This window comes from Eptesicus fuscus, chromosome 18, assembly GCF_027574615.1.
Source record: "Eptesicus fuscus isolate TK198812 chromosome 18, DD_ASM_mEF_20220401, whole genome shotgun sequence".
Taxonomy (NCBI): Eukaryota; Metazoa; Chordata; class Mammalia; order Chiroptera; family Vespertilionidae; genus Eptesicus; species Eptesicus fuscus.
The window spans coordinates 37,433,047-37,456,203 of NC_072490.1; the positions used below are offsets into that span (position 1 = coordinate 37,433,047).

The 23,157-nt window shown below is 40.7% G+C and overlaps 1 protein-coding gene and 1 long non-coding RNA gene across 5 annotated transcripts in view; one reads left to right on the forward strand and one right to left on the reverse strand.

The window, feature by feature from the left end:
- On the forward strand, positions 1–10,684 carry LOC129152141 (uncharacterized). Its single transcript, XR_008558864.1, has 3 exons — positions 1–269; positions 9,668–9,724; positions 10,501–10,684. It is a non-coding gene; the product is annotated as an uncharacterized LOC129152141 (long non-coding RNA).
- The window catches only part of THUMPD3 (THUMP domain containing 3), a 23,971-nt gene continuing 11,366 nt past the window's right edge, over positions 10,553–23,157 (reverse strand). For 3 of the 4 annotated variants that reach the window (XM_054729702.1, XM_054729703.1, XM_054729701.1), the window contains 6 exons: positions 18,565–18,695; positions 16,389–16,458; positions 14,968–15,083; positions 12,868–12,978; positions 11,739–11,862; positions 10,553–11,474 (listed from right to left, as the gene is read on the reverse strand). In XM_054729702.1, the coding sequence (XP_054585677.1) occupies positions 11,313–11,474; positions 11,739–11,862; positions 12,868–12,978; positions 14,968–15,083; positions 16,389–16,458; positions 18,565–18,695 (714 nt within the window). In that variant the 3' untranslated portion in view covers positions 10,553–11,312. The remainder of the gene's footprint in view (positions 11,475–11,738; positions 11,863–12,867; positions 12,979–14,967; positions 15,084–16,388; positions 16,459–18,564; positions 18,696–23,157) is intronic. The other variant, XM_054729704.1, reaches the window with a different exon arrangement.

Genomic DNA, 23,157 nt, shown 5'->3' on the forward strand with positions numbered 1-23,157 from the left:
CCCCTCCCCCGGCGGCTGCGGCGGCGGCGGCGGCGGCGGCAGCAGCTCACTCAGCCGCTGCCCGAGCGGAAACGCCACTGACCGCACGGGGATTACCAGCGCCGGCGCCAGGGGCACCTGGGACACGCCCCCTCCCGCCGCGCCATTGGCCTCTCCGCCCACCGCCCCACACCCATTGGCCAACTTGTTGCCAATCAGCGGAAGCCGCCGGGGCCGCCTAGAGAAGAGGCTGTGCTCTGAGCTCCGGCTCCTCAGAGAGCCTCGGCTAGGTAGGGGAGCGGGACTCTGGTGGGAGGGAGACCGGTGGACACGGTGGGGGAAACGGGTGGCTAAGGGGGTCTGACTGGTACTTGGGGGTTGCCTTCTCCCGCGGGAACTCGGGCGCATAATGTTTGTTACGCTGGAAGGAAAAGAGGAGGTGAGAGGCAGGCAGGAATGCGGCCCGCCCGGCGGCCACCGGAGGGGGAGGGAGGAGTGGAAAAGGCTCGAATCCGGACGGAGCCATTGCTACTGCAAAGGGAGGAGCGCTGTCGGCTCAGTTCTTGTCACTGATTGGCCGCCGCGTCTCCCGCCGTGTGTGAAAACACAAATGGCGTGTTCTGGTTGGAGTAAAGGGTCTGTCAGTTACAGGCTCGGGATTGCGCAGCCGCCTAGGGAGTCTCGCATTGCTCTCTGGGTTGGGTGGGTGGGTAGGTAGGTGGGGAGAGTTGGACTTACGGGCGCGGTCGGCCTAACGTGGGGTGTGTGCGGGGGGCGGGAGGAGGGTCAGTGAAAGTGGCTTCTGCGCGGGCGTCCCGCCACCCTCCCCTTCGGGCGAGTCGGTTTACCCGCCGCCTGTCTGATCTCCACATCTGATTGGTTGCTGAATCCGGGGAATGGCCCCTTACTATTGGCGCAGGTCCCAACTGAGCGAAACCACTGCGCGGGTCGGCGGGGGTGGCGGTCGTTGGTACGTTCCTCGCGAGGCCCAGCGCCGCAGTGTCTGGCTCCGCGCCCCTGCGCAACGTGGCAGGAAGCGCGCGCTGGAGGTGGGGGCGGGTTGCCCGGCGGAGGCTTCTGGGTGGCGGCTGCCGCGGCTCCGCCCCAGGCACCCGACGCCTAAAAAGCTACGAGCCCGAACTGCTCCCGGATCGTGGGAGTGAGGAAAGGAGCGGGGGTCGGTCCTGCTGGTTTGTGGATGGGAGGGGCTTGTTCTCCAAAAACCGGCGTGAGGTGCTACCCTGAAGGAGCGGCAGTGGAGGCGGCGGAGAGAAGGCCGCGCCCTTCCAGACAGGGGGAGGGGAGTGCCGCAATACCTTTATGGGAGTTCTCTGTTGTCTCCGGTTTAAGGACCGCCCTGGGCCTGGAAGAACCCCTCCCTCTCCCGTGATCTCGTCATCGCCTCCATGTCGAGTCTCCTTCTAGATGATGGGCGGGATTCTTCTGCCCAGGTTTAACCCGGTCCGGGGCGTTGTCCTGCAGGGGTTTGAGCAGATGTAAGATTTTGAGGGTGAGCCCTATATGTCTTCCCACAGACTTGAATTTGTGTCGCAAAGTAATTATGGAAGGAGTGGAGGAGGAAAATGGAGTTCAGGCATTCACCTGGGACTGATTTTACAGCAAGACTGCGTGTTATTACTACTTAAAATCCTTTTTGTAGCTTTTTCCTGGGGATAAAGTGAGAGGCAGACTGAGTTTTATACTCACCCCATTAGAAACCCTTACTAAATCATAAAATTTTATCTTAAAATTTTAGGCCCCCTTCCTTGCATCCCCAGGATCAGGCACCTTAGCAACTCTCACTCATATTTTGAGCCCATTTTCTGTTTGTTGTACTTGCTCATCCAGTCTCCAGACATACCATTGGCTTTCTCCTCTCCTGTTTTGATAGCCCGGTGAGTCATGGAACCAGACAGATTGGTTCCAACACCAATTAAGGCCACCCAACCTGAGCAGAAGCCTCACTTTTAAACCAGTATTATCTTTTTCCTCAGCTGGGGTTCTACCCCTAACCTCTCAGTTCAGGTACCCAGACTACTTCTTTACTGAGAATTAGACATGAGATTCAGCAACATATCCTTTTTATCTCCTTTGAATAACTTTTCAGTCCATCCCATGATTTATGTTTTCATCAGTTACTGAGTTCATTTGCCATAATGCTAAGAGCCTCCAAACCAGTTATCTCTGCCTCCTGTTACCTCCTCTGATCCATCTTAAATGTTGCCAGGACAATTGTGCTAACATAGCTAGAGCATCCAAATGACTGATGCAACTCCTTCACTGGCTCCTAACTACTTACAGGATGAATTCCATCATCCCTGATATACGAGGTCCCTCAATGGGCTAATCTCTGTTCTTAACAGCTTTTTCACTTGCTGCAATTTTTCACATACACCCAACACTGTTCAAGTCACACTGAATTGATTACTGTTTACCCAAATCATAGTTACATAGTCATACCATTTTGTAGGGTTCTGTCTGCTGGAATTCTAACTTTGATGGTCTTGACCCTTCAAGACTTAAGACTCAGGTATCATCTCCCCTATGATCTTGCCTTCTCTGATCTATGGTTCTAATAGCGACTCTCTATAAAAAAAAATAGTGCTTTCTCCTGATCCCATAACAAGCATGTTGAATCATAGCACTTCTCAGGTTGTTGTCATTGCTTGTTTGAATTCTCTTAACTATTCTGAGCACAGGTTCTTGTTGAGTCTTGTAGTAACACTAAGCTCCAAGCACATATTCCTTGATGTGTAGCCAATCTTAAATAACATAGAATGGCATGTAGATGCCTTTGTAAAGTTTGATAGATTATTGTGGTCTCTTAAACAGTTCTTTGTGTGCTTGCTAGTGCTCTAGATTAGCACTATCCAATAGAACCTTCTGCAATTATGGAAATGTTATCTATCTGTGCTGACCAATATGGTAACCACTAACCATATATTAATACTGAGCACTGGAAATGTGGCTAATGTGACTAAAGAACTGCATTTTTAATTTTATATAATTTAAATTGTATGGACAGTGTAGTTACAGCCACAAACTTGTGGATTGCAAGATACTTAATATGGATGTTGATAACTTTCTCTTCATGCTAAGCAGTAAAGAAATAAAGTTGGACCTCTGTGATCCATTTAGGAGTTTTTCCCCCCCGGCTTGTTTATTTTACCTGTTTCTGTACTTCAGCTGAACCTAGCTGTGAGCTAAATTCAACAAGCCCTTACTAAAAATAAATCTTCCTTGGACAACAGTGTTGAGAAAACAAGTAGTGACTAGTTTTATTTCAAAAGAGAATGTATAATTAATTTTAGGAAAGTGGGATTTCATGAAACCATAATGGTAATAAGACTATATGTGATGTTAATGAAAACCAGCCTTAAAGTTCAGCCCCCCAAGTTTTCATTTTTGGAAAAACTTCTAGCAGATGAGGCCATAAGTATCATATCTTAAGTTACAGGAAACATCAAAGTTAAGTTTCATCTTGATGAAGTATAAATTAATAGATATATTTTAACACTAAAATGCTTTTTGAGTTATGTACTAATATAGCACCTTACAGATTTCAATTATATTTTTTAAAGTTGTTTATTTAAAACTTTTTCCATAGAATATGAGACCCTTAGGATAAGGGTCTTTCAAACTTTCAATACACAGAATTGACTTGATTTGTAATGCAGATCCCCAGTCCTAAGCTCAGAGTTTTCAAATTCATTTGAGACATAGGGGAGGTAGGCACCAGAATTGCATTTTTTTTTTTTAAGTTTCTTATTTGCTTCTGATATTGGCAGCTCCTAAACCACACTGTAAAAACAGCCTGGGGCTATGGTATTCCTATTTATCTGACAAAAATGACTACAACTTGAGAAACACTTTTCTGATCCAATATGTCCCTAATTTTTTCCTCAACTGTTTTTTGGAGAATTTTTCCCTTCCAAAAAACTGAATGGGAAAACATTTTGAAAGGCAGAGATAGTTAATAGTTTTGGGAACTTTCAGGTCAGATTTTTTTCTTTTAAACCGGATGTTAAAATATTTCAAATACTGTTTTTGCACATGAAAGTTACATTTTGTTGGTTTAACCACTAAAAGCATTCCTCAAGGATATAGATTTATTTTTTGATTCTCAGTACCTGTTGGTTTTATTGATTTATTTGTGAAATTATTTTCCAGATAATAGTTTAAGTCCACAGAACACAGAAACAAGGCTCCTTTTTTGGAGAAACTAGGTCATGCTTAACCCAAGTCTGTTAATATTCTATTCATAAAGGAAACTGATGCTTCATGGTCTCTGAATACAATCTATTCATCTGTCCACCGTTCAACTCTTCCTTAGGTTTCCTGTATGAACCACTGTACTTAACCTCTTCCTGTGCTTTACTTCCTTAGGCTTTATAATTTTTTAATAAACCAGCAACCTATCTCCTTTTGAAGTAGAGCCATACTATTTTTTCTAGGACAAAAACTAAGTATACTGTAGCACTTAAACTTGCATGAGAGAATTGAAGGTTTTGTACAGGCTTTTAATTTTTTTAGATTTGCAAAATTTGAACTACATAATGTTGCTCCCATATATTTTTTATGCATGGAGGAGGTTTGGTACAATTATGGTTTGCAACTGTTAATCCAGAATATGATAGGGATCAGCATCACAAGGTTAAGACTGGTTTGACTGTTTTATGCCAGTCTTTTAATTGTAGAGCACTTTGTTAGGTCACATCCAGGAGTCTGGTACTTTACTTTGCAGGTTGGAAATTCTTGGTTTTGTTATATTATGTAAGATTTTGTTACATCCTGTTTTATATTGGAGGACATACTTCTACAGAACCTTTTTTTTTTTTCTTATTTAAGACTCCCCATTCTTGATGGGGCGAGAAACTGGATTGTTACAGAACTATGTTAGCATTGAATCAAATATTTACATTTATTTTATGTAGGCCAGGGTTAAACCTGATGAATTATTCCTGGTTTGATGTATACCTTCATAGTAACTAGATAGACTATTTCTGCCTCTTAGATTATATCTCAAAGTCATGGTTACATGAAATAATCCAACTTCACAGCATTTATCCTAGAATTTACAATCATCACTGACCTTTAGTTTGTCCTGGTACTTAGTCACCTTTGCTAATTGTTTTCTAACATGTTTAAGATCGAATCTTCCTACCAACAAAAGTTACACATTTTCAGATCATGTTTTATAGAATGGGTTATTTTACCAGCTAACTAAACCATATGAATTCTTGTCAACTCAGTTAACACTCCTTACAGCCTTTCTTCTTTTTACTGACCTTTGGTTAAAATCTCATCCCACACTTTTTATCATGATAAATAATGGCAACATATTCTAGTGCACACTATAGGCAAAAGCTAATGAAAACATAGTTTAGGTGAAGAAATTAATATTTATTTAGTACCAATTGTGTACCAGATAGTGAGCCTCTTTGTCGTTATGGTGTGGTGCTGATATATAAACTGGAGTTACAGAGTAGGAAACTAAAGGTTAAACAACTTTGCTGTAGACACACCAACAAATTAAGGACCAGGAATTCTGGTTTGAATTGCATAAGTCAGTATTCTTTCTCTGATGATAGCAGTCTTAAGAAATTTAATCTGGTTGCTGGATACAGGATGGATTATAAGAGGGGAGAAATTTGAAGGCAGAGAGAGAGAGAGACTACTTAGGAGTTTCTTTCACAGTAGTACAGACACCAAGTGATGAGGTCTGGTATAGTGATGACAATCAAAATGGGAAATAAGTTGACTCAATAACTGACCAAATGCCAATCACTGAGAGGGAGGACAGTCTCAATACATCACTTCTTCAGGGAACCTTGATGTCTTCAATTCTGCTATTTTGGGTCCCCAACTTGAATGTTGTCATAGCAGCTCTCACAATTGTAATTAAATTAGTAATGGAGTGAGTGGTGGGTTTTTGTTTTACTTTTTTAGGCTGTCTTCCTAGTTGCCTAAGCATGGGGAGGTCTTTTAGGTCAAACAGTATTCATAATACTGAGCTGTTATTTACCTCTTACAAGTGTGTAAAGTCTACATGATGTGTGATGAAATAGATCATTACTGATGTTAATTGAACAGAGGATATTCTTAAATTTTATAGAATTTCCTTAGGTGGTAGGGTTAGGGTATGAATATTTGTTTTTAGGAATTAACTTACTTTTTAGGTTATACCTTCCATAATCCCAGCAACCCTCAGTATTATATAATTATTAGTATGAAATCCTGTCATTTTCTTTGTGCTTAAGTATAAATATAAGTACATCCTGTTGTTATGCAATAGTGCTTTAAATATTTGCTCAAAACTTCTAAAATTTTAAATTTAAAATTTATTTTAGAATTTAGTAACACAAAATAAACCAATTTATATTGTTCTTATTTAAGAATGGATCATTGACTTTAAAAAAAGATTGTAAGATTACTTGTTCAACCCACAGCTTATGTCTAAAAATGCTTTTAAAAAAGGTGAATTTAAGATATTGCAGAGCTTACAGGAAAAATCAAGTTCAAAGAAACTATAAGGAAAAGCTACTGAAATAAGTTACTGTAGGACATTGCCTGAAAAAACACACAATAACTGAGAAACAAAAAGCCATATACATTTGCCACTAGTAGATGGAAAGTAAAAAATGGTAGCTCTACTTTTTAACAATAGAATAACTTGTATAGGAAAGATTTGTGTGCAGACATGAACTCTGTGTTAATATCTTTGTAGAAGTGTACTTAAGCCTTACAAATGGATGAATCTACAAACGTGACTGGGCTTGTTATTTTGCTTGTACAGGGTGGGGCAAAAGTAGGTTGGTACATATGGAAAATAATACAATAATAAATAAAACAAGAAGCTCTGTGTACTTTGTGCACTCACAACTGTAAACCTATTTTTGCCCCACCCTGTATTTGTCCAGCATCAGCATCAACTAGTCAGAGACTTTTAAGTGAAAGGTTGGCAACAAAATATATCCTGAAATAGTTAAAATGTTGAATAAAATCTCATGGTTTATCAGGATATTTTCACATGGTGAAAAGGCAAAGGTGGGTAAAACTGGCAGCATCTTGGCACAAATCAAGGCAGTGACACCAGACTGTACTTGTCGTTCTTTCCTGCCATGCATTTGCAGAATACACCCAGGGGTAAGAATCTAGCAGTTTGACTTCATGTCCATATGAGAACAGTAAATTTTATTATATCTCGACCCTGAGTACATAACTTTAATGAGTGATGAAATAGGAAAATTGCATATAGTACTTCTACATGCTAAAGGACAGTGGTTTCAAGAAAAAAGAACTCGTGCAGTTTGGAAAGAATGACTATCAAATTTTGGTTGTCAGAGTTGGCTATTTGGCAGACATATTTTGGAATATAAAGGAAGTGAGCCTTTCAAGGAAAACAATTGACTGCTGTTTTCAGTGATAAAATTCAAAATTTAAAGTGAAAATTAGAATTTTGGGAAAACTTGTATCCACTACCAGGGAGCTTGACATCTTTCTAGTACATAGTTGTTGTTTTTTGTGAGATATAGTGATAGTAATATGATTTTTAGATATTAAATAATGAACTGGGTCAACATTTGAGAGATTTATTTTACTTTATATTACTTAGTGAACTAATATTTTCCAAATGACCAATACATGTAATTACCAAAAGCAAATTAGTAACATATCCCAATCAATTGAATGTGGAAAGAAAAAAATCCATCTGCCTTCTATTAAGGCAGACATTTGAGAGAACTGATTTGCAAAAAATGTAATATAAATCCACTCTGAAAATAGTTACTTCCATGAAAATGTTAATATAATAATATATGTTACTAACTTAAAATTTTTTAAATTTATAATATGGAAAAATAATGGTAATCAAAGCTATTTGTGCCCCTCAGTTTTTTTTTTAAATATATATTTTATTGATTTTTTTACAGAGAGGAAGGGAGAGGGATTGAGAGTTAGAAACATCGATGAGAGAGAAACATCCATCAGCTGCCTCCTGCACACCCCCTACTGGGGATATACCTGCAACCCAGATACATGCCCTTGACTGGAATCGAACCTGGGACCCTTGAGTCCACAGGCCGACGCTCTATCCACTGAGCCAAACCAGCCCAGGCACCCCTCAGTTTTTAAAAAGGGGTCCTGAGGCCAGAAAGTTTGAAAAACAGCTGCTGTAGCACATGTACTAGTAAACCCTCAAATGCCTGTTGAATTAACTAGATGGTGTTAAAAAAAGACACATACAAAAAGACTCCCAGTGTTAAGGCTGGATGACTGGGAGAACAAGTATGCTAGGACCCAAAGAAAATTTTAATGGAGAAAGGTATGTTCATGTTGAGTTTTAGATGGAACACATAAGGATAATTATAGCAGGCAGTTGGAGATTTAGAATTTGATCTTGAGAAAAACTAAAATACCATTTCCCTTTCCAGTGAAAATTGCTTTTATCATGAATATATATAATCAAATGGCTACAACTTCACAACTGATTAGCAAATATGTTAGCTTTGGTGCAAAATATAAGGGTGACAGTGTAGGTCTCTTTAAACAGTGATACTTTTTTTTTTTCTTCACAAAAATCATATTGCACTTTTAAGATTTGGTATAGGAGACCTGTATGTTTCTTCTTTTTATTTTAAATGTTTTTGATTTCAGGGAGAGATAGAAACTTCAATGAGAAAAAATCATCTATCCGCTGCCTCCTGCATGCCCCCTACTGGGGACCTAGCCCACAACCCAGCTATGTGCCCTGACTGGGAATTGAACTTCGACCTCCTGGTTCATGGGTCGAGAATACTCAACCACTGAGTCACACTGGCTGGGGCTGATTCTTTTTTAAAAAATGTACCAAGGTACAATAATTAAATGTGATTTTTTTTCTCCTCATGGAATTTTCAAACTTTTACCATATCTCCACTGAAATTCCCACATCTCACCTGAAATTTTTAGAAAAGGCTATGCTGAGAAATAAGAATGTATTACTTTTTCTACGCCTGTTTACTGTTTCTATTTTACTTTAGGTACTCTACAGGCCTTTTAAAATACCTCCTTTTTTTTTCAGTCTTCAACTTACTGTTTGGTTCTTGCAGTGGAGACCTGAGCTATATTTGACACTGAACATACCAGAATCTACAGTTTTGGCAGTTTCCAGAAAGTCTTACTACCATCCTATATAATAAAAGGCTAATATGCAAATAGACTGAATGGCGGAACAACCGGTTGCTATGACGCGCACTGACCACCAGGCGGCAGACACTCAATGAAGAGCTGCCCCCTAGTGATCAGTGCGCTCCTACAGGGAGCGCTGCTTAGCCAGAAGTCGGGCTCATGGCTGGCGAGTGCAAAGGCGATGGTGGGACTCCTCGGGGGATGTCCACCTGCCGGCTTAGGCCCAATGGTGGACATCCCCCGAGGGGTCCAGGACTGCGAGAGGCTGCAGGCCTGGCTGAGGTATCACCCCGCCTCCCAGTGCACGAATGTCGTGCACCGGGCCTCTAGTTTTAAAAGAAGTGTTTAACAAATGTTTCCTTTTCTCACCAGTGTCAGTCTCTGGGAGATAACCATCTTCCTTTCATTTAATTAAAAAAAAATCTGTCTCAGAGTTTATGTTGCTATTGTTCCTTCTAAAATATATTGACTCTCCCAGTAACAAAATGTCTAGATTATAACTTGCTCATTTTGTGTTCAGATTAGGATTACCGTCCCATCTTTCCACATTACCATGGTGTAGGAGGCCCACTTCAAGGTAAAAACCAAAGTCACAGAATGATTTAGGTGACAGTGTCATATGTAACTCAATCCCAGCTCCTCTGAGTCCTGTTAGCCCATTTCCTATTCCTGCCATCAGATTTTAAAACATAGTACTAGGATAGAAAGACTTCAAACTATTGCAGACAATGCTCTACATATTTGCATAATCTTTAATCAATCTGGTCATGTTTTATGGTGGTACTTAAGACTACAGCTAAGAAGGAACAGGCTCAAATTTGATATAAAAACTAAGCCAATATGCAAAAATATTCATTTGTTCATCAAATATTAAATGTCCACTCTGGAAGTTCCTGTACCCAATATTTGGTAAACAGTGGTGTACATGGATGTGATCCTTATACTTTCCATTTCTGTGGGCTATACTGACCCACAGAGGTTTAAATGGTTTCTTTTATCAGAGGTGAAAAGTTGTTTTATGTTAATCCCATAATACAACTACATTATGATGGCACTCATTCTCAAGTGTGAGGTAGTATATCAGAGAGAAAACCAGACTAGGAATGTTGGCTGTGCTACTAATTTGAACTCTGTTCTTTCAAAGTACTGTCCTTTTATTTGAAATGTAAGACATCAAAAGTAATATTAGTACTATTATATTACTAATAAGACATTGAAAATCTGACTACAAAATAAACTCTGAATACTATAAAGAATTCCACATAAAGCCCCAAGTACTCTGTCCCAGGGAAGCACTGTTTTCACAAGGACTTAATAGTATCGAGGTAATTTCATTTTCTACTCTCTTTGCAGCTGGAAAAGCATCTAAATATGAATAGTGACCCAAGAGAAAACAACAGAGAACTCAGGTGAAGTTTTTAATTCAAAGATAAATCAGTCTGTCCTTTTAAGAAACCAAAAATATTTTGACAGGTTTATGTTTGACTTTGAAAAGCAATACCACTTGTGTACTGAAAAATAAAATCTTTAAATTTGACTTGTTGGTCCCATTCTTCATCTAGTGTATTTGCTACTATTTACAAATAAGAATGTGTCTTTGTAATTCCTTTGCTAAATTCTAGTCCTCTATGTATTAACCTGAATAACAACATGCATATTTTAATTTTTAAGGCAGATGGTAAACTTTTCTATAGGTCTTGTGAGATTTCATCTCATCGTGGGGCAAACACTTTCACAAAATGTAATACATTTTTTAAGGTTGACATAAAGAGAACTTGAGCAACTAAATAGCAAAAGTACATAGGCAGTATCTATGTTGCCTAAGATGCTATGATTATGTTCTCTGTTTTTCCATTTGGCCAGGGTGGCTACAATGGACAACAGGAACTGGTACAAAGCCTGAAAATAAAATATAAACCCAAATCTCAAGAGCATTTTAGGAAAAGTACCAATTGCCCAACTACCTCTTCACAACAGCTGCAAAGGAAGAAATGTTCTCTCATAGGACTTTCAATTCCATGACGTTATATTCACATCTGCTAACCCGGGTGAAGAGCTTTAGACCAACTTAAACAGCAAACTGTACTTCTGTTAATACTAAATACTATTTTTCTCTTAAAGCAAGATAATTCTGGCATTTCTAGTGTCAGGAAGCACAAATACTATTAATCATTCTTTGCACTTAGAAGTTCCTCTTTATCTTGTCCTGAAGGATGAACAAAAGGTTGAGGTGTACGGTTCAGAAGGTAAACTGCAGCATGAAGACCACCTATGTTCACCCAAACAGTGTGCACTTTGCGCCATACATGTTCCATTCCAGATAATGCCTGTGTACACACAAAAGGCATAAAAGTAATTAGCTTCAATGACTTGCCTGCTTCTAAACCAGGGGTGGGGAACTTTTTTTTTAAAATTAGCCTGCTATATTTGGTCAAACATTTAACTCGCCACCAAATGATTTTGTGGGCCTGTTGTAGACCAACCAGGAGTCTTAGGTGCCAATAAGAAACATTGGGGAAAGGGAACACAAATCCTGCTCAAACTAATATCCCCGGGTCTTCCGGCTGAGTTTTTGAGATATTGCACTGTACCTTGGTAAAGCATTTCTTGTCCTGAGTAAGTAGTGCAGCTCTGCCTGTCCCTGGTTTACAGATACGGCTCATCTCCCATAGGCAAGCTGGGTAAAGGTTCCAGTTTCTTTTCTTAGAGCCCATCCTATAAAAGAAGGCCCAGTGAGTCAAACATGCAAAAAATATCTAAGACTTGAGAAGTTATTAAAAACTCATGGCAGCCCTAGCTTATTTGGCTCAATGGGTAGAGCATCAGCCCGCAGACTGAAGAGTACTGGGTTTGGTTCCAGTCAAAGGCAAGTACTGGTTGTGGCTTGATCCCTGGCCCTGGTCAGGGCGCATGTGGGAGGAACCAATCAATGTGTCTCATCAATGTCTCCCCCCTCCTTCCCACTTTCTAAAAAAATGAATGGAAAAATATCCTTGTGTAAGAATTAACAGACAAACTCATTGCAGTAAGATCCTGAGGTATGAAAAACAGTTGCCATTTAGAAGCTAGAGCATTATATGTTAATGAAATGAGCAATCAGACCTAAAATTGCATAGAATTTTGAATCAGTTTACAGAAAAGAACTTTGAGAACTGTAAGCATATAAACCGTCCTCTTAATGAGCATGAGCAGTCAATTGTAGGAACTAAATCAGTGATTAAAAATAATTTATACTGAGAAATAGAACTGAGTTTTCCTCAACCTTTTTGAATTATGTAATTCAACAATGGTCTAGAAAGAGGATGAACTTCCTGTGATGGTCAGGATTAAAATGTAATACATTCCTCAGTTTTCAGAAGAGAAAAAAAGGGTGAATCTAATAACCTATATAATGAAAGGATAATATGCAAATTGTGCTGGCCAACTGCCTTCGGCTCCTCCCCCTGATTGGCCCCACCCCACCCCAATCAGGCGGGGCAGCTGGCCAACTGCCTCTGCCCTCCCCCCCCCAGCCCAGCCCAATTGGGGTGGGCCATCGGTACCCCACCTGTGCAAGAATAGTCTTGTTATAATGCTTAAGTGAAAATTGCTCTGCTGACAGTCTGCTAAAAGGAACGAAAGATTTTTACATAAACTCAGAAAATACAACAGGTTTAGAAGACACATAGGTACTAGTATAACAAGTGAAGGTAAAACTCAGATTTTAAAAAACGGTCCCACCTTTTTCCAAAAGGCATGTCTGTTACAATAATGTCCACAGAGCCAGTTCTCAATGGCAGATTGCAGATGTCCCACTGAATAGCATCTATGGGCAAGCCCCAGGACAATTTGCTGTGGGTACAAAGGAAAGGTGCTTCAACATATTCTGAAGAATGAAATTTAAAATTTTTTTCTGGAGAGACTGCTATAAAGTACAAAATACTACTAAAATATCAATTGATATTGACAATATCAATAATCAAAAATTTAAAAAAAAATCAAAAATTTAAAAGTAGAATGTAGAAGTATAAGTTTATAAAATAAAACCAAATTTATAAGAATGACCAAGTGATTTTTAATGGTTAGGTTAGCATGCAAAAGATTACATCTGCTTCATTTACGATTTAAGAAAAAGGATTAAGGGGAAAAACAAGATTGCAACACAACTGTAACAGACAACTATGAAAACTTGCAACAGTAAATTATGTAACTGATGATGTAAAACACAGATAAAATAGACACTGGATCAACACTAAAGAGGGAAAAAAAGTGAGGTGACATATCTGAAAGATAAAAGTTTGATAAATCTACAGAATAATAACAGGAGACCTAAAAGCAGATATGTAAAATTAGTGAATATAGAGGTACTTTAAGATTAAAAAACAAGTATTTGTATCATACTATTAAATAAGAAGCAAAGAAAGGTAAGATAAAAAAAATAGAGGACAGGGCCTGGCCGGGTAGTTTAATTGGTGCAGGGGTGGGGAAACTTTTTGCCAAGGGCCATTTGACTATAACATCATTAGCTTAATATAATTCACTTAATGTAAATTTGTGTTGCTATGAAAAAAGTTCCCAGATTCATTGAATTTTGAGTCCCACCTTCGGTTGGTTGCCTTGGCAGGGCCAGACCAAATGATGTTGTAGGCCACCGGCTGGATGTTCCCCACCCCTGGGTGAGAGCATCATCCCAATATGCCAAGGTTGCGGGTTTTTTGATCCCCATTCAGGGCACATACAAGAATCAGCCAATGAATGCATAAATAAGTGGGACAAAAAATCGATGTTTCTCTCTACCCCCTCCCTCTTTGTCATATATTAATATAGATGACAAAAGATAATAATAATAGCATAATTTAAATCCCATTAAGGCAAAGCTACTGGTTTAAGAAGTAAAATACAACAGGAAAACAAAATATGAGCATAAATGAAGGGTTATACTATTGATATATAATAAAGAAGAATTTAAGAATAATCATGATATAATGGGGGGGAGTGAGAAACTTTGAAAAAAAAAAGGTTTTACAATCACAAGCACCAATAACTGCAACAAAATAACAAAAAAATATATTAAAAATCTAGGTAAGAAGTCTAGCTGGTGTGGTTCAGTGGTTGGGCATCAACCCAGGAAACAAGAGGTTGCTGGTTTGATTCCTGGTCAGAGTACATGCCTGGGTTGATGGCTCAATCCCTAGTAGGGAGTGTAGAAGGCAGCCAATCGATGATGTTCCTCACATTATCAATGTTTTGATCTCTAACCCCTTCCTTCCTCTAATAATAAAAACATCCTTTAAAAAATCTAGGTAAGAAATAGTACAGGTGGAACAGACAAAAAGTGAAGGTATAGAGGGTCTAAAAAAACAAGAAAATGTTCAGAAAATAGAAAAATAAGAATCAACCAATGAATGCGTAAATAAGTGGAACAACAAATTGACATTTCTCTCCCTCTTTAAAATCAATAAAAAACCAATTGTTTAAAATTTAAATGGAGTCTCGATATGCTTATTTTGGTTAAATCATGTCACAATACACTGGGGGTACTAATCATATAAAGTCAATATCTAAGTATTAGAGATGCTATAGAAACTTTAAAAAGTTTACCCTTCTTTGCCCTGGCCAGTGTGGCTCAGTTGTTTGGAGCACTGGCATGTATAGGTTGTGGGTTTGATTCCCAGTCATCAAGGCACATACCTAGATTGTGAGTTTGATCCCCCTCTGGGGCACGTAAAGAAGCAACCACTCTTATGTTCTCTCACACATCAATTTTTTTCCCCCCTCTCTCCCCTTCCCCTCTAAAAATCAGTAAGTGTATTCTTGGGTGAGGTTTGAAAAAAAATTTACCCTTCTTTAATTTGGCTCTTGGTCAGTAAAGATGAAATGTTATTTGCTGCTCTATTCACAGCCAATGGATTATTATCACCAGCAATATGAAAGCAGTTAGACCATTCAGTAGCCCCCTAAAAGACAAGAGTATATATTGAAACAGAAGTCACAACTGCAAAAACTGATTAAAGAAAAAAACCATTTCAATTGTCAACAAATAAGACATCCAATCCAATAGTCAAGTGCTTTTCTAAAGTGGCAAAACCCTGCATGTTGTCAACTTTGCTATACCCCCTATTTGAAATGTCCTCCTATTCTTTCTCTGCTTGCTGAACTCCTACTCATCTTTCAAGACCTAGCTGTGTGCATAAACCCTAACTCTCCAAGCTGCCTCATTTGCCCCTCCCCAGAGTACTTTGTACATGTCTGTCACTGCACTGTGCTGTTTTAAATTATTTCTATGCCTGTCTGACTCTCAACAAATCTGAGAACTCAGGTCCAGCATTTTATTCAGTCCTTCACACAGCAGTATCTGGCACACTATAGTAGGCATTACAGACCTTAATTACAAATGTAGTTTGAAAAAACAACCAAATCAAACTGACTAACCTATATCCTTTTGTGATTATAAGATTTTGCATAATCTGATATATTAGAATATTTGAGAATTTCAAAATACAATGTAATCTCCATTATATATAGGCTTTTGAATGATAACCACCATATCCCTGAAAGGATTTTGCAATTTTAGGTAAAAAACATGTCAGCACAATGTAAATACCTAGCCGCTACATATTTATGGAATAAGGTGGCATACTCCCCTAGGCCTGAACAATGTTCTGTGCAGAGTAATAGGTTTCTGACATGAAGGCAGGGGAAGTTCTGCCCTCTGTTTAGGGATGAGTAACAAACACCTTTCTTTGTAAATGGTAATATCCCCTCATCCATGAACACAGTGCTTCACAGCTTTTTCTTTTGCCCAGACACTTAAGAGTGATGTAGAGGGGTGATGTACAGGGGATATAAAAGAGACCTAGAGTTTGATGAAAGCCTCTCAGGTGACTCTGATTCCCCAAAATTCATTTTTTCTTCAATACCTATTTAGATTTCTAGTCTCTAAAAGATTTAGGTTTTGTAATACTTCCAGTTTTAAGGGGAGTATTCTTAATCAAGTATTTTATACTTTGGCGAACAAATCTAGATACATAACTTGTCAAATCATTTGATAATTTCATTCATTTTGATCATATGTCAGCTTAGGTTTTTCTAAATTTACATTCTCATGTCTACCCTTACATGAAAGTGCTTCAAACTTTTTATATATTTTTTTTTTTTGGAGGGAAAGAGGCCTTTGATTTCATTATGTCTTATATGCTCATTGGTTCTAGAACATTCTGAATGTAACTTTTGCTTATTAAAAGCTAAAGAAAAGTTATTACCTCTATTGGTATTGCCCCTGTTCCACACATCGGATCAACTATTATATCAGAAGGTTGAGGAGAACAGAGCCTAGAGAAAAGAAAACAACCTATGTGAAGAGACTTCAGCCAACAGCTGAAGCTACCACGGTGACTATTTCTGAAGCTATAACATCAAGGACCTATTATATTAGCATGAAGGAACACCAATCAATATTCATTTAAAAAATCAATCTGTAATTACATGTTGACTCTATATCTTAGCGGTTAAAAAAGAAAGCATTACATATAACTAAAAGTATCCTTTTACTATTACCCAAAATCCCATTTCATTATAGATTAAAACTTAGTCTCTAGATCTTTTAATATACATGTATGCCTTTAGGAAACACATTATTTTGCATATAAACCTGTATTGGTACATTATAAAACAAGCCCAAAAATGTTTCAAATAGAAGTGGCAATTAGACATTCAGTATTCCTTTCTTTATAAATTTTAAAGATAATAATTTTGCTATAAAAATATTTGCTTTACTATGAGTACTTAGTACAGTAATTCCTCACTTGATGTCATTGATAGGCATCATCTCATTTAATCCTTTTAATAACCCTATGAGCTCGGTTGCTATACTATTCTAATTTTGCAGATAAACTGATGCAAAACCTGTCCATAGACACAAAACTTATAGGTGACAGAGTCAGGATTAGAAACATTACTGTTAGTGGTTAAATGTTACCCCCTCTCTGAAGCACCCCCTCCTCAGACAGGTCTTTAGGTTTCTCCTTTTGTCCTGCACATTCTATTACGTTATTTTTACATGTAAGGTAATTATTTACCTCCCTCTCAAGATGTTGAGATTCTTGGAGATAACACTGGATTCTTGTTTTAACACCTGTCCAGCTCTACCTCCCTGTTCCTGCCCCTCCACACATGGCAACAGAATTGTTAGCAACCCTGTACTCCCAGCCATTGCTGCCAGTGTCTGGGTGAACACTTGACCAAGACTATGTCAATCAGATTCTCTCTTCCAAGAATTTGGAATAAAGAACTAGAAGCCCCAGGCAATAGGGAGTTGGTCGTTTGAAAATGCGAATACATAACTGTGGATGACGGGCAGCCATTTACACACATGAACAGAGAAAAGAGCACACAAATCCCTGGGAGAGACAAAAGTTACTGTCTAGGTAGTTTTCCAAGATCTGGTTCCTACTCTTCTTGAAACATGGCTTTCAGTTTTCCTGTGGATTCCCCAAGACTTCTCAGTATTTTTCCATTAAATCCCCTTCCCACACCATCAACACTTTTAAATCTTAAACTAGCTTACTTAGGTTTCTAATCATTGCACCCAAAATAACTATTCATATCCCTGGCTCCTACACCACAATGCCTGGCAGTAGATAATAAATGTTTGTTAAATAAATGAAGACTTGATCAAATGTCTCCAGTTTTCTATTATTGTCATCGAATTGATAGGCTCTAACTGTGTTTGAACTGTGACTCCATGGATGAGCAGGTAAAAGAGGACTGCCAGGATATGCCAGACACTGCATATAACAGGTATTTTGCATAAGTTTCTGCATTTATTCCTCACTAATAATAATTGAAGACTCACAGCAAACCCGTTTTTCACTCTAAAAAATAGAAACGTAGAGAAGACAACCTGTCTGAGTGGTGGAAAGAAGCACCCAATAAAAAAGGGAACAGGGAAAAGAAGCAAGCAGGCTGGGTCTTACATTTGGGAAAGTGGAAAATTCCAGGATAATTCCTAGCTTGCAGTGGTTATAAAATTTAAAAATATAAGTAAAAGCTCTCTGTGTTCATTTACACATTAGACATTTTTAAAAAATCTCTGCTTTCATCTGCTTCACTGACAGAAATGAAAAAAAGTAAAATTTTCTCTCTTTCCCAACATACAGTATATTTTTTCTAAACAATGTGGCAATGCTAGTCAAGAGGTAGATGAAAACTATCTTCCCATTTTAAAATCAATAAAACTGATATAGTAATTAAGTGACATTTTCAGGATCCTAAAGAATCAACACTGGACACAAGAGAAAGAAACAGATCATCAGCTTTTTATCCTATTCTTTATCCACTAAATCCCCACACAGTACCTTACAAGAAATTCAAGTGTTTTGAAGGGAAACCTGAAACCAAATTGCCACTTTAAGCTAGATGGTAAACCCATTCTCTTACCTGAGCATCCCATAAGCAAGAGTAGATCTTAGAGTTGTAGGTCCAAAATGTGTGATATTTCTTCGGTGGAGGCTCTCTTCTGTCAATGCGATTCCCACAATGACTTCATTATCATGGATATTCAAAAGCACCTAAAATAAAGCAAGATAAAATAAAATAGTTTTAGAATTGTTCAAACTGCACTTATTACTAGGATTTTTAAATTTTAGGCTTTATTAAATTTTTTACTTTATTGTTGAGGTATACTTTACATAAAGTACACAAATCTTAAGTATGTAGCGCAGTGAATTTTTACCTATGTGTACACTGTAACTGCCACTCAGATAAAGATATATAGTATTTCCAGCACACCAGATTGCTCCCCTTTGCCCTTCCCAGTAATTATTAATCTAACTACTTCTACTATATATTAGTTTTATCTTGTTTTGAACTTCATATACATGAAATAATATAATATATATATATGTGTGTGTGTGTATACATATCTAATCTAATAATAGACAAATATGCAAATTGACCGCACCTTCACTACACCTAAGCCACACCCACCAGCCAAGCCACGCCCACCAACCAATCAGGACAAGTATGCAAATTACCCCAACAAAGATGGCGGCTAATTTGCATATCAAGACAGTGTCCAAAGAAGCCAAGAGCTGCAGAAGGGAGTAAAGCTTTGAAGAAGCAAGCAAGCCAGGGGGGGGAGGGAAGAGAAGGGCGGGGCGGAGGCGGGGCCGGGGGCGAAGGGAAACGCGGGCGGGTTGGAGGAGAGAGAAGGCGGGGCGGGTGACAAGGGCGGGGCGGAGGCGGGTCTGGGGGCGAAGCGAAAGCGGGCGGGCTGGAGGAGAAGGCGGGGCGGGGGACAAGGGCGGGGCGGAGGTGGGGCCGGGGCCGGGGCCGAAGGGAAACGCGGGTGGGCTGGATGGCGGCCCACATAGCACCAAAGATGGCGGCCCACATAGCTACAAAGATGGCGTCCCACTCACAGGCCGCCGAGGGAGGAAGAGCTGCAGACAGATCGCTGGGCTGCTGGGCTGGGGGCACGCTCAGAGCCTCCGCCTGTGCAGCTTGGAACATGCCCCCGGCCCAGCAGACAGAAGCCCAGCTGACAGAAAGCAGGCAGTGGGCCGGGGGTGAGCTCTGAGCTGCCGCAGTGTGACTTGGGACACGCCAAACAGACAGACGCTGGGTCGGGGGCTGCTCAGAGCTGGCGCTGAGCGGCTTGGGACACGCCCCCAGCCCAGTAGACAGAAGCCCAGCTACAGAATCGGGCCGTTGGGCTGGGGGCTGCTCAGAGCTGGCCCTGCGCGGCTTGGGACATGCCCCCGACCCAGTAGATGGAAGCCCAGCTGACAGAACTGGGCCGTTGGGCCAGGGGCTGCTCAGAGCCAGGGCTGCTTGGCGGCCCACCTAGCACCAGGGTGGGACGCTAGCGTCATCACCATGGTGACGACGCTAGCGTCCCACTCACAGGCCACAGAGGGAGGAAGAGCTGCAGACAGAACGCTGGGCTGCTGGGCTGGGGGCATGCTCAGAGCCGCCACCCGCGCAGCTTGGGACACGCCCCCGGCCCAGCAGACAGAAGCCCAGCTGACAGAAAGTGGGCGGTGGGCCGGGGTTGAGCTCTGAGCCACCGCAGCACGACTTGGGACATGCCAAGCGGACAGACGCTGGGCCGGGGGCTGCTCAGAGCCGGGGCTGCTCAGAGCTGGGGCTGCTCAGAGCCACCGCTGCGTGGCTTGGGACACGCCCCCGGCCCAGCAGATAGAAGCCCAGCTGACAGAAAGCGGGCGGTGGGCTGGGGGTGAGCTCTGAGCCGCCGCAGCGCAACTTGGGACACGCCAAGCGGACAGACGCTGGGCCGGGGAGCGATGCTGCGCAGCTTGGGACACGCCTCTGGCCCAGCAGACAGAAGCGCAGCTGACAGAAAGCAGGGCCGCTGGGCTGGGGGGGCGCAGCTTGGGGCATGCCCCCAGCCCAGTGGACGGAAGCCCTGCAGACACAATGAAGGGGGTCCTCCTCTGTGCATGAGCTGCAGAAGAAACACCTTTTCTGAAGGCTCATTGGCTAAGCTCCCTGTAAGCTGCCTCTCACAGTGTTCTTGGTAACTTGAGTAATAAGAACCTAAGAAGGTGTTCTAAGGTTTTTCCACCACACTCCTGGAGGAAAAACAAAGGTCCGCTGCTGGAGGACTAAGAAATGTCATAACCTGCCCTAGCCAGTTTGGCTCAGTGAATAGAGGCTTGGTCTGCCCACCATAGGGTTCAGGTTTGATTCTGATCAAGGGCATGTACCTAGGTTGCAGGCTCCTCCCTAGCCAGGGCCCAGGTCAGGGCTCATGCAGGAGGCAACCAATCAAAGTGTCCCTCTCACATTGATGTTTCTCTCTGTCTTTCCCTCTCTCTTCCAAGCTCGGTAAAAATCAATGGAAACATATCCTCAGGTGAGGATAAAAAAGAAAGAAAGAAAAGAAATGTCATATCCTATGAAAGACACATCTTAAAAGTGCCTAAAGAAAGCTGTCATTTTTTCAAGGTGAAGGGACTGGAGTCCGTGTTGGTGAAAACATCTTGGCGGCTGTGACAGTGGCAGCAGCAGCGGGGTGATGGGGCTGGTGCCTTCCCCTGATCAACCCAGTCACCTCCCGCAGGGGAAGGCCAGACTGAGGCTTAGGCCCGCTCCCCATCAGTAGGACATCTCCTGAGGGCTCCCAGTCTGTCAGAGGGGGCAGGCTTGGCTGAAGGACTCCTCCCCCCACCCCCGCCAGTGCACGAATTTCGTGCACTGGGCCTCTAGTATATATATATATATATAAAACTTTTAAATTTTAACATCTATTTTATTCATTTCCTGTATTTGTAAGTTGGTTATAACCATGTCCCCTTCATTTTTATAATATAAACATATTTTGAATGTCTATGGGTTTCTTAATATACATTTTTTTAAAATATTTTTTTATTGATTTCAGAGAAGAAAGAAGAGGGAGAGAGATAGAAACATGAACGATAAGAGAGAATCATAGATCGGCTGCCTCCTGCACGCCCCCTACAGGGGATCGAGCCCACAACCCGGGCATGTGCCCTGACTGGGAATCAAACTGTGACCTCATGGTTCATAGGGTGACGCTCAACCACTGAGCCACACAGGTAGAGAGCCTTAATATACATTTAAAAAATTTTAACTTTTAAGTAATTGTTAATACAACTGCTTTATTACCTATTATTTTCTAAATTAATGTTTTTTAAAATTTGACTCCATGTCTGTGAAATGTTTTCTGTCCTATAGTTTTTCTAACATAATCCTATCTAATAAAGAGGGAATATGCAAATTGACCATCACACCTTCACAAAATGGATGCACCCACAGCGATGAGTTCCCATAACAAGCCTTAAGGAGCAATCAGCAGGGACCTGAGGCTGCGTGGCACTGGGCAGGGGCAGGGGACCTGAGGCCGTACACCCCACCCAGTGGGGCTTGATGGGGTTTGGGCCGGCCAGGTCTGGATCTCGCCCAATGGGAGTGGGGCCAGCTGGGTCTGGGTTTCACGAGATTTTGAGGTGCTGCAGGTGGGCGGGGACTTGACTCTGGGTCCCACGGCACACGCCAGACTCTGACAGGAGGAAGCTTTTCATATACATTTTACTAATTTTCTTTGATCTCTGCAACTTCTATTATAGAGAAAGGGCAAATAGCAATATTAAAATATTTCCTCTAATTAATCCCCTTTTAATGTGCATGAATTTTGTGCACCGGGTCACTAAATATAAACTATTAAAACAAAAATAAAATGTCTCATCATGATCTTAGCAGCAGCAGCTGACACTTATCTAGCCATAGGCAAGTCAGTGTTCTACACACTTTACATTTATGATCTCATTTCAAATTTACACCATCTGAGCTAGATACTATATTATTCTCCTTGTTTTAGATGAGGAAATTGAGGCACAAAGATGTCAGCTTATTTGCCCAAAGTCATACTGCTTGTAAATTAGGATCTGAACCTAGGTAGTATGGCTCTAGTATCTGTCCTCTGAGCCTCCTTGCTAACTTTTGGACATTAGTGTTCTAGTTAGCCTCTTTCTTCTTATGAGGAAAAAAAGGAATGGGGAATTATTGTTCTGATTTGATATGCAATAAAATAAAAAGTTACAGAGAGAATAAGTAGCTTGCCCCAGATTCAAGTGTCCCAAAAGCAACAGAAAATGACTTTTTGGTAAAAACATCAGCTGCTAGGGACCTTTTAAGCTGTTAGAGATTTAAAAACAATTTAGTATGGTTCACATGTGAATCACCCATGTAATAGAAGATTGAGACTAAGGAGAGTAAGCATGTTAAAATGAGATATTTGGGTTTGAGAATCTAGCAGAATTTAAGCAATAGGAGAGCTGGCTCTAGAATGAGTATTAACAATGATGTCCTGATTTTAGGAGATCCGAGGTTTGTTTTAAAAATGTACTCCAGCCCGGTCATTGTCCCGTGCACCTAGAGGTCGCTGGTTCGGATAGTGGGCACAATCCCCAGTAGGGGGCATGCAAGAGGCAGCCAATTGATGTTTCTCTATCATCAATGTTTCTATCTCTCCCTCTCCCCTACTCT